At 44.8% G+C, this 12,366-nt stretch overlaps 1 protein-coding gene across 4 annotated transcripts in view; it reads left to right on the top strand.

Annotated features, from left to right (window-relative positions):
• The window catches only part of DIS3L2 (DIS3 like 3'-5' exoribonuclease 2), a 299,945-nt gene that overhangs the window by 46,481 nt on the left and 241,098 nt on the right, over nucleotides 1-12,366 (top strand). For all 4 annotated transcript variants that reach the window (XM_050963773.1, XM_050963771.1, XM_050963772.1 and 1 more), the window contains one exon: nucleotides 1,952-2,053. In XM_050963773.1, the coding sequence (XP_050819730.1) occupies nucleotides 1,952-2,053 (102 nt within the window). The remainder of the gene's footprint in view (nucleotides 1-1,951; nucleotides 2,054-12,366) is intronic.

The following is a 12,366-nucleotide window of genomic DNA, read 5'->3' as shown; positions in this document are numbered from 1 at the left end:
AATGGGAGGTGACTGCAGAGAATCCGATCCTCTTACAAGCTGTAATGTGCTCTGATGCTGCAGCAATGAAGACAACGTAAACACCTCCGTAGAAGTGTAGGCCTTTCAGGTTGCCCCAGAACTATGTTGCAGTTCAAGCCCATTATAATTACATTAGTAATGCAAAAAGTTGACTGTTTGGCGTGTTAAGAATTGGTGTGGGGGGAAGGAGACAAAAAATGGGAAATCCCAGACACTTGGGAGCGTGAGAGTTAACTCTATGGGCCACAGTGCTGAAGCGCTAAGTAAGCAAATGTTGCATTTTTATGACATGTTTCTTTAGAAAGCTTTATGGCCAGTTTTTAATTACCGCTGCTCTAGCAGGCATTGAAATAACTGGTGTTAAAAATCTGTATATAGGAATAAATTGTTTAAAATGAAAGCTATTGGCTGCAAATCAAAAAAAGAAAATCCCTTCTTGCTTAGTCTAGCAGCATAGCTTCAGCTGGCTGGTGTAGTGCGTCCAGAGCTGCTGTTGGCAGATGGAGAAACTACTTTTAATTTTTTTTTTTGCAAAAAAATGTATGGTGCAAACAAATTAACCCACATCCCAACCACCTCCTGCCCTGCAACAAGCCAGCTTTACAATGGAATTGTACTGCTCGGTTTAAAAAAAAGACATTTTTCTTAAAACGAGTCTTTGAATTTTCCTTTGTATATATGTGGTGGATCTCTTTCAGGGACAGGGGGGTGGGAGAAGAGATGTAGGGCCATGTGTAAAAATCTGGCCTTTTGAAAAGAAAAGTTTCCAATTTGAATTATGTTGGTCCAACAGGCTTTGCAATTTTTCTGCATCTTGTCATGGGAGGCAGCTTTGACACAGCTGTTGAGCTGCTGCTGCTTTTCTTTCTAAGAGTAATTTGCTCGGCTGGAGGATGGCCTCAGTTTCACATGACAACAGTGTTCTACCTCTGTTATTTTGCTGTCTAGGCAGAACAGAATACTTATGTGATGTTAGCCTGAGAAATCTACGAGGCCTTATTAGATAGGTTTACTGTTTTTCCTGAAGACTAGGTATAATGGTAATGCTGCAGATTAGCTCTTATCAGATGTTAGAGAATTGTGAGCATGTATTTGAGGAACTGCATTAAAACCCCAGCGTGTTTAAGATTTTAGTTCCCTTAAGGCTGGCTTTTTGTTGTATTCTTGAAAAAAAAGTTATAAACAAAAGAAACCCACAGTCATCTTACGCCTTAAAGCTAAGAAAAGGCGATAAGGCTCCATAATAGAAAAACATGTTAACATACCCGGGTTAATACTAGGGTTTTGCAGGTTCATGGTATTCTGCAACCAGCCGCACATAATTGTCAGCTTTAGGGTGACCAGACAGCAAGTGTGAAAAATCGGGACGAGGGTGGGGAGTAATAGGAGCCTACATAAGAAAAAGACCCAAAAATCTGGGACATCTGGTCACCCTTGTCAGCTTGCTGAAGTACAGGGGAGTAAAAATGGAAGTGTTAGATTTAACTTGACCAAAAGAGGTGTGAAAGTGAAACCTCCACTCCCTAAAAAACCTACAAACCTCTGTGATTAAACCTGATCCTCCTTGACCCCAGGTGGGGAAACCCCCCCAAACCAAGTCTCGATTGTGAGCTGAGTGTCAAGTGTGTCCTGGACAGATAACCCTGCTGTGTGGACTAGCTGCAATTGGTATGTGAGGTGGGGCTACAGAAACCAAGGTCATCTCTTTTAGAAGGTGGGGTTCTGGACTGCAGGGGGCAGAACAGACTGCTGTTGGCTGCAGTTACAACAGACTTGTTGCTGTGTCACGTAACGTTTAAATGTATATCTCCATCTCCCTAGGGGGTGTGTGCTGTTGTTTTTTGTCACTAGAGTATTTTTAAACTTCTGCAGTAAATATAGCTTAGTATTTTGTGCTTTGATATTTCATATTTTTTTCCCCTTTCCATAGGATGGGATTCGTGATATCTTTATTGATGGGGTGGTTGCTCGCAACAGAGCCTTAAATGGTGACATTGTGGTGGTGAAACTGCTTCCCAAGGAGCAATGGAAGGTCAGTCAAATGTTCATTTCTATGGTTTGCACAGAAAGGGCCTATGCTAATAATCTCCGCTGATCTTATTCATGTATGGCGTATGCCGTATACTAATAGAGAACTGTCCACAAATCTCTTAGCTAAATTGTGACTAATGTTTTAACAGATTAAAAGTTTATCATTTTAAAGCAACACTTAAAACACTAAGCCACACCTCTTTGGCGTGCATGCCCTATCTGTCACTACCTCAGGAGGTTTGTAGTCTGCCCACTACACTAACCCAGAATATGAATGGGACCTTTTTAGTTGGCTTCATGTTTATGGCATTGAATGGTTTTGACTGGCTGTTTGAGCGCAGTTGACAGTATGTGTATATTTAAAGCATACTATTTGCAATTCTTAATTAACCGATAGCACCCAGCAGATTGTGGGGCCTGAGACCTGGAGGGCTCGTCTTGTCCCAACTCCAAATCTCATGACCATTCAGGTCTTGCACAAATGAAGAATGTGTGAAATAACTTGAGCAATACAAGCATGTTTATCACTTCTGTCTCCATCTCCTGTAGAATTTCACTCTTTTTAAAAGTATTTTTTTTCTTCAACCTGTCAATGTCCAGGATGTCATATCAAGTGGCTGGATTATTCGGTTTTTTGCTAGTAAATCTGTTGGCAGCTTTGCACAGGGAAATCCTTACTTCAGTTCTCCATTTGCTGGGAGACTAAGGTGAAGCTAGCACATGTGGTTATGCTCTTACATTTGAACACGACAGAAGTGCTGCAACTTCTCCTCCAGACATAAATATCTGGGGGTACGTCTACACTACAGGATAAATTCGAATTAGCTTAAACCGATTTTATAGAACAGATATTATAAAGTCGATTGTGCGCGTCCACACTAGGCACATTAATTCGGTGGTGTGCGTCCGTGGTCCGAGGCTAGCGTCGATTTCTGGAGCGGTGCACTGTGGGTAGCTGCTGTAAAAGAATGAGGCCAATAATGTCGATTTGTGTCCACACTAACCCTAAATCGGTATAGTAATATCGATTTTAGCGTTACTCCTCTCGTTTTGTAGGAGTACAGAAATCGATTTAAAAAGCCAATTAATTCGATATAAAGAGCAGTGTAGTGTGGATGGGTGCAGCATTAAATCGATTTAACGCTGTTAAAATCGGTTTAACAGCGTAGTGTGGACCAGGCCTGGCTTTTGAATTCCTTTCAGGAATGTGAAGAATGCATTCTCTCTTTAATTGTAGCAAAGAGTCTTGTGGCACCTAATAGACTAACAGACGTTTTGGAGCATGAGCTTTCGTGGGTGAATACCCACTTCGTCGGGATGCTGCTTTTACAGATCCAGACTAACACGGCTACCCCTCTGTCTCTTTAATTGATGAGTCCTAGCGAGGACAAAAGTCATAAGCCCGCCTGTTCAGTGAGGCGAAGGTCCAGTTTGTCTGAACAATCTGAGCCAGTCAGGTTAGTGCTTCTTGCTTGCTCGTTAGCCCAGTGTTTGTTTGAAGCAGACTCGTGGGGAAAAGTTTGAGATTTCCATTTACAAGATCTTCCATTGGCTATTCACTGAACCTCTTGATGTCCCCTCTTGTAGAGGGAGAATGACTGCATGGAACGTTTGACTCTTCTTTCTAGATAATTGTAAAAGGACTCTGAGCAAAAGGCTTACTTGCTTATTGCACAGTGTACCGGTGAAATTACATTACACAAAGGGTGATTGTGCTGCCATAGTGTTAAATAGGAACCAACATGCTGCAAATATACTCCTGTGCATATATAAATGTGGAAGAGATGCTTGCTCTTATGGATGACTTCTCTCCTTTGAAAATCAAACAGTTACTAGGGTGAGGCAAGCTTTATTCAGTAGCCATTTAAAGGAGAGAAGAGCTGCATTCAGTGGAGCCGTGTTTGCTCCGGTGGTGCTTGGATCACTAAATGCAAGTAAACATGTTAGCAAGTCTAAAAGAAGATGGGTTCAGCATATTCTTCCCACTGCAGGCAAAAAACTGAAAGCGGGAAAACTGGCAAGAAGCGTGGGTGAGACTGCAAGCAAGTAACCCAGAAGGCTTTAGATCTTCCCATACAAGAGTCTGACTCTTCCGCAGCGAACTGAACATTGCTAAATTAAGTACTCAAACCTACAGGAGTGTGTTAAGCCACGCAGGTGATGCACCAGGAGCGGATTTACCTTGAAACATACTGTGCCGAGGCCAGCAAAAGGGGGCCCCAAAACATATGCATGGGAACTAGGAGTGTGGAGGGTTCTGCAGCACCCCCACGTTTTATGTGGGGGTTCCGCTGCCACGCCATGCCTGGGGTTCTGGCTGCTGCCCTGCACCACTTACGTTAAAACATATTGTTAGGAGCACAGAACCGCCTGGGCTCCTGGGGAGACAGGGAGGGGCTGAGCCTGGCTATGTGGGCTGCAGTGCAGGAGCTGAGGGGGAATTGCAGCCACCTGTGTTGCAAGGACCCAGTGGCTAGGAGAGGCGAGCAGAGATCAGCGCATGGAGGCAGCGGGGCGCTCAGGTGGCCGTCAATGGAGCCATGCCCCCCCACCCTCCTTCAGGTGGGTATTTAACCCAGGTGGGTTTCTGCCTACTTCTCTGGGCCAGCTGGTAGGGCAGCAGCGGAGCCCAAAGAGCCCTGGGCACAGGGTGTAGCCAGGACCCCAGGCGCCCTGGAGGCAGCACACGTGTGGAGCTACTGTGGGGCTGGAGAAGGAGACAGGAGACACCAAGATCTTCATGGCTGAGGACAGCTTTGGGCGCCCCAGTGGTCCTGCACTAGCTGGCCTGGAGAAGTGGGCAGAGACCTGCCTCCATGCACGGATCTCTGTTCACCTCCCCTGGCCACTGGGTGCTTGCAAAGCAGGCGGCTACGATCCCCCTTAGCAACTGCGGCTGCACTTCAGCCTCTGTGGCCGGGCTCAGGCCCCTCCATGTCTCCCCAGGAGCCAGGGCAGTTCTGTGCTCCTAACAATATGTTTTAACATAATTGGTGAGGGTTGGCAGTGGAGCCCTGCATAAAACGTGGGAGTGCTGCAGCCCCCTCCCGCACTGAGGTCTGCTGACGGAGTGTGTGTGAGGAGAAGGGGCAGATGCCCCAGGGCTCAGCGATTTAAAAAGGCCTGGGGCTCCCGGCAGCAGCTGGAACCATGGGCCCTTTAAATTACTGCTGGAGCTCTGGGTGGCGTGGCCCGGGCAGTGCTGAAGGGCTGGCTGGAGGAGGCTAGTCCCCTGCCCCACCCCTTCCTCCCGAGGCCCTGCCCCTACCAGGGCCCCCGGTGCCGGCCCCCCACCTTGCCCAGGGGCCTGGCACTTCTGTCAGCAGCCCTGCCCGCAGCGCTAGTTCCCACGCCTATGGTCCTGTCTGTTGCTCCTGCGGCCTGCACCCAGGTCTGGACCCGCGCCTGGGGTGGACAGGAGTCTGGCTTTCTTTTTCTTGGCTGGGTTCCAAGGGGGCCCCCATAAATGAAGCTATGCACAGGGCCCCACTAACTCTAAATCCACCCCTGTGCTGCACTATGTCCCGGTCGGTTTCTTGCTATCAGCAACTTAGTCAGTGAGGGCATCATGCCTAACTCCCAAGTTTCTTGGAGTTCGTTGCTATGAAAACTTGTTTGCATTAGTTTTTTGGGAACGGTGCCACAGGGTTGTGTTGGGATTTATTACGGTTCATTTTGCCAAGTAATTATAAACTTGACTTGCTGTTACTGTCCTTCCTGATCGAAGATGATGCTGACGGCAGTTTTACCTCTTGTGTGTACGGTTATGGCTGAAAGGACCGATGTGTGAGTGCCAGTCTTTTCCTCATGAAGTACACAGGTAGCTCGAGGTGGAGGAAGGGGTTAAAGTCTGCGTCTGCTGAGTATGCCGCTATTTATGACCCAGCCTCTGTGCATTAAGATCTATACAGTGGTTAATCTTGAACCGGCTAACCCCGATGTTGCCTACTTCTTGCCAGTTAATCTTGAACTGGGTAACCCCATTATTGCTGGCTGCTTACCAGCTAATCTTAAACTGGGTAGCCCCATTGTTACCTACTGCTTGCCAGCGTGACCTGCCTCTTACTGACTCCCAGCTGTCAACGTCAACGTTGCAGTGTTTTGAGTTATGCATTAGTGTGGCCTTGAAGTGTTTCTTCTGGCTGCCTTGTATGCAGTTGTCCACTTTCATTTCCACCATGCAGCAACTGCCTTGGCATTCCAGTGTTGTCCATCCTTAACAAATGACCAGCTCTGTGTAACTGTGATATGATAAGCCTGGCTTCAAGCCCTGGAGAGTGACTGCATTCCAGAACCTCATCATTGTAACTTTATCCTACCATGTGATGCAGAGCATGGCACACAGGTGTCATAAGTGGAACTTATCTAGAAGCTTAATGTGATGCCTGTAGCAAGTCCAGGTTTTTCACCCATACAGCAAATTGGAGAGCACAGTTGTTTTACAAACTTGGTTTCAAGCTTAATATTGTGTTGCCGACAGACTCTGCCTGATACTCTGCCAAATGATGACCTAGCTTTGTTGATATGACTTGTCAGCAACTTGTCTACAGAGACATCATTCCACAATATACTACTAAGATAGCAGACATCTGTAACGTCGTTTGGCTGTGCGTTTCTGATGGTGACTTTTACTTTTATGTAGGATTTTCCTGGTGTAGGTTGATACATGAACTTTGTCTTTTTCAGGGTGATTGTCAGCCCATACCTTTCTGCAAATCTGTCTGTAATCAATTTTATATCTTTTAGAATATGTGCCCCTAGAGCATACCTGAGCTTATGAACAATTGCCTCAAAGACATTCATGGATGATTGCAGCCTGTTCAGCTTAAATAATTTTCCAGAGGATCGGAAACGTATCCTGGTACCGGCATTCAGGTCTCTTGTAGCTACATTGAGCATTGCTGCATAGAAGAGATTTAACAAGAGTGCACCAATTATGCAGCCCTGCTTAATACCATTGGTAGGAAATGGGTCAAACCGAACACTGCCTATGCGGATTCGGCCAATCGTTCCATCGTGAAATAGCCTCAGAATGTTGGTGAATTTTTCTGGACAACCAAACTTATGTAATATTGCTAAAGCCCAGGTCTGCTGACTGTATCAAATGTTTTATCCAGGCCAATAAGGATGGTGTCACGGTCCTGTTGCTGTTCTCTGCATTTCCGCTGCATCTGACAGGCTATAGATTTCATGTCTGCTGTTCATAAAATCTCCAGTAGTACACAATTAGTGGTGTTGTATAGCAGACGATGAAAGAATACTCTAGTCGGAACCTTTCTGGCAATGGAGAGTAACGAGATACTGCAGTCATTACCGCAGTTGGACTTTTCACCTTCCTCTTGTGTATGGTGCCAACGATCTTGTCTTTGAAGTCTTGCGATATGATTTCAGTAATCCATATATTGAAGAATAGTCCATGCAGTCGCCTAAGCAGAATCTCACCTCCATACTTGAATATTTCTGCAGGAATCTCATCAGATCTAGGAGCCCTGCCGTTCTTCATGGCACTGATAGCAGTGCTGACTTCAAGAGATGGGGCTGTGTCCATGTTGTCATTGCATGTTGGCTGTTCCACTAGTCTTCTGATTGCTGCTTCTGTGGTGTTGGGTGGTGTGTTCAAAAGATCACTGAAATGCTGTCACCACCTCTGAAAGATTTCTCCTTTGTCAGTGATCAGTGTTAGGCTGTCTGCACTCTTCAGAGGCATAGTTGTGTTATGTGCAGGACCATATACATCTTTCAAAGCGGCATAGAAGTTTTTCGTCTCTTGACAGTTGGCATAGGTCTGGTTTTCATCTGCCTTGGCATTCCACCATTGATCCTGCATGTCTTTTATTTGATGGCATAACACAGATTCTTGTATGTTTATAACTGTGCCTACAGGAACATGGGATACAAGAATTTGACAGTGCATCTCATGTTTTTAACGAGTAGTTGTTGAATTTCTGGATCATTCTTGTCAAACCAGTCTTGATAGAGTCATTTTGCTGTACCCATGGTGGTGAGAGAAGCTTGATATACCATGTCGTGAAAAGTTGCCCACTCGCTGTTTAAATTAGCACTAGTCGTCAAGCCAGTGGAGTCAGACAAAACTGCCATGATGTTATTACAGAGCTGCACTCATGTAGCTTCATCTTGTAGTACTTTATGCTGAGCTGTGTGATTGGTTTAGGTGGTGCTTTGCAAGGCACTGCTTGTATTACTAAAAGCAGTTTGGAGCAGACTTTAGGATGATCTGTCCAGCAGTCTGCCCCGTGCACGGCTTCAGTGATTTGTACATCCTGTAGATCTGGCCGCTGGACGATGATGTAGTCCATAATATGCCATTGTTTGGATCTCGCTGCATCTGTGATTTTTTTTTTTTTGTTGGGCAGGTGGAAAAAGGTATTCGTGATTGCTAATTGCTGCTTGACGCACTCACTAAGTAGCAGAGTTCCATTGCTCGTCTCTTTCCCAGTCCCTTGCTGTCCGAAGGCAGGCTGCTGGATTACTACATTACTTCCAATCCTTGCATTAAAGTCCCCCGTGTGATAATCATTTTGTCTGATGCAGATATAGACACAATGAGTTTGTGTAAGTCATTATAGAACTTTTCTTTCTCATCGTCAACATTTGTCATGATAAGAGCATAAGCACTGCTGATAGTAACATACCACTTACGTTTCAGTGGCAACTGTCTAGTTTCACTTATGCCTTTAGGTTAACTTTCAAGCTTGAAGGCAATAGAGTTGCTGATGATAAAGCTAACACCCAATAGTCTTGGCTCTGAGGATGGCTGACCGTACCCAGAACTTGTTTCAAGAGAACTGTCCAGGTTTAGGGTTGACATTGCTGCGCTCAGTGGAACCAGCCTCTCTATACCACAATTAAACAGCCCTTTAGCCCGAGTCAGCTGGCCCGGGCCAACCACCGGGTATTAATTGTAGTGTAGACATACCCTCAGTGTACATTTAAAGAATATACACATTGTGGTTTGGTAGACCTTTTGCATGTTGATGGTTTTTATTTTTTACTACTCTCAACTCACTTGTGTGCTTGACTGTCTGAAGACTGGATTTCTTGGTTGTTTTGTTGGTATCCTTTTTACCACAAGGGATTTGGTTGTTAGTATACCAGTCTGATGTGTTTGTGCCTTCTGCATTCCCAAAAAGCCTGGACACAGTCCTGGGAGTGAGAACTTGCTTTTCCCAAAGCAGATGGTTCCCTACCGCAGATTTTCCATCTTAATGATGATCTTCTGTGCTGGGTCCTACTATACTGCGGCATCCTAAATGCTAGGTTTGGAGCACTCAGAACTCCAGTGCAGGTTGGGAGAATAAATGAATTGGGGGTGTGTGGGGGGTATGGCTTGCATAACAAAGGGTTTTGATCTTGTAAATTAGTATATTTGCCTGAAGAGCTGACAGTGTTAATGACATGGGTCTTCAACCTTGAAACTCTATTGAGAGCAGAGCCCCAAATAGTTGTGATGTGATATCGTGAGATTGAGTCGTCCTGTTGAAAACGTAATAGAGTAGTATCGGGATAAGGAGCTGGGATTCTAAAGAGGTGTGACCATGCTTTATGAAATAGCTCCTTGGCAGTTGGGAAGGAAATGATTCTTTTCTTCTTTCCCCATCCCTTCACTTTCTTGCTGCATGGTGGGAATGGGGAGATTCTGGGGGCTTGGATTTCTCAACATTCCTTCCCTCCCAGTGTACACGTTGGGTAGCATTTGGTGAGCTGCTCGCTCTGCCTGGTCTTAAGCAGAGTGAGAGGAGTTCTGGACACATTTTTATCCTCTATGAGAGCTTTGTGTGGTCCAAGAGCTACTTCCTGCTCTGTCTTCACCATGTGAGTTCCCACTATCAGGGGCAGACTCCTTCCTTTCCTGATCTTGTATATCTTTGCTTACTGTCAGTTGTGATCTAAAGTCAATAAGTTTGACCTGACACCACTGAAATGGGAAATTGACCTTTAGGCCCAGAAGATTACTGGCTTACATTTTTGAAGAATGCAGCCTATGGCCTCCTGCCAAAACAGAGCTAAGGGAGTTGCCGTGGCTGTGTCGATGCTATATTTCAGAGATTCTTCACACATCCTCTTGGCTAGTGACTTGGGAGTGTAATATAACTAAGGAATTATGGTAACTTTCAAATGATTGGGCTCTTAAAAAGAAAGTTATTTGACTCACAGACCATATTTCTTCAGATACTTAACATGTAACCATGCTTACACCCATCCTCAGAATTCCAGTCTTATATAATTATACAACTTGTAGTAGAATAACCTGAATGGTGCAAAATGTTCATGTAATTATTATAGCACTATATTCCAACGCATTGAGAAGAGGAAAGCAGGGTAATAATATAAGAAGGGACATATGTCATGTAATCTTCCCTTGCAACCTGGATCCTGCTCTTCCAGCTCATCCTTAATTGTTGTGTAGTATTTCCACTTCATCCTCTATCATTTTATAGTATTTGTTTAATTCAGACTTTCATGTTTTTTTTCATGAGAGACTTATTTTGTTGGTAGAAAATAACACATTAATCACTTGTTATTATTTGGGGCTTGAGTTCTTTGCAATCATAGTGCTTACAGAATAGTAGTTTATCATGTAGTGTATGTTGCATGACAACTCCGTCATGAATTGCCCTCTCTATTGTTGTGTGCTGTGCAGTAGGAGCCGTGTCAGTCCCAGGATATTAGCGAGGGAAGGTTGGTAAGGTAATAAAAGATATTACCTCACTCACTTATCTGTCTGTATCGATAACATTTTAGGGCCTTACATTAGAACCTCAGAGTTACGAACTGACCAGTCAAGCGCACACCTCATTTGGAACCGGAAGTACACAGTCAGGCAACAGAAGAGACAAAAACAAAAAGTAAATACAGTACTATGTTCAATTTTAAATTCTACAAAAATAAAGGGAAAGCAGCCTTTTTCATCTGCATAGTAAAGTTTCAAAGCTGTGTTCAGTCAATGTTCAGTTGTAAATGTTTGAAAGAACAACCATGTTTTGTTCAGTGTTACAAACATTTCAGAGTTACAACCAACCTCCATTCCCCAGCTGTTCGTAACTCTGAGGTTCTACTGTATTTTGAAAACAGTATCTAGTATAGGACATATTACTGTCACAGAGTTGCCCTATTATGCTCAGTCAGGAGTGCTGGCAGGGATACATTTTATGTATGCATATCATTGGCTATCATATGTTGCAGATATCCGAGTCTGCTCAGCGCAAAGGCATTTAAAACAAACAGTCCAAGCAGTATTGAAATTCAGCAGGCCTTTCAAAAGGAGACCCTTTTACCACTATCATTCCCTCTCATGGAGGACTGAAGAAGGGGTGGTCCAATCTTTCCTGCACCAGGATAGACTCATAATAGTGATCTTGTAGAAAGGACTCCGTGGACCAAAGGTTGAGAATTACTGCTTTGTGGGTAGCGTGGGTCTGTTTGTCTGACAGGAGTGGACGTATTCCAGCATTCTGGCACTGAAGTGGCCCAAGCACTAAAAACCATAACCCCTTCTGTCCTCGGTCTGGTCTATACTATGTGTTTAAACTGATTTTAGCAGCGTTAAACCGATTTAATGCTGTACCCGTCCACACTGTGAGGCCCTTTATATCGATATAAAGGGCTCTTTAAATCGGTTTCTGTACTCCTCCCCGACGAGAGGAGTAGCGCTAAAATTGGTATTACCATATCGGATTAGGGTTAGTGTGGCTGCAAATCGACGGTATTAGCCTCCGGGCGGTATCCCACAGTGCACCACTGTGACACTCTGGACAGCAATCTCAACTCAGATGCAGTGGCCAGGTAAACAGGAAAAGCCTCGCGAAATTTTGATTTTCATTTCCTGTTTGCCCAGTGTGGAGCTCTGATCAGCACAGGTGGCAATGCAGTCCCAAATCCAAAAGGAGCTCCAGCATGGACCGTACGGGAGATACTGAATCTGATCGCTGTATGGGGAAACAAATCTGTTCTATCAGAGCTCCAGTACAGAAGACGAAATGCCAAAGCGTTTGAAAAAAAAATCTACAGGCTACACAGTGCTGCGTGACAAGCGTAACGGGAAGCCAGAGACTCAAATGGACGCTCATGGAGGGAGGGAGGGGGTACTGAGGACTCCAGCTATCCCACAGTCCCCGGCAGTCTCCGAAAAGTATTTGCATTGTTGGGTGAGCTCCCAATGCCTGTAGGTTCAAACTCATTGTCCAGCGTGGTTCAGGGTATAGCTCGTCAATTTACTCCCTCTCCCCACCATGTGAAAGAAAAGGGAAAGAAATCGTTTCTTGACTTTTTTCAATGTCACCCTATGTCTACTGA

The sequence above is a fragment of the Gopherus flavomarginatus genome, chromosome 8 (genome assembly GCF_025201925.1).
Source record: "Gopherus flavomarginatus isolate rGopFla2 chromosome 8, rGopFla2.mat.asm, whole genome shotgun sequence".
In the NCBI taxonomy this organism is placed as follows: Eukaryota; Metazoa; Chordata; order Testudines; family Testudinidae; genus Gopherus; species Gopherus flavomarginatus.
The sequence above is the reverse complement of the archived record's forward strand: the minus strand, read 5'-3'. Positions and strand labels throughout refer to the sequence as shown.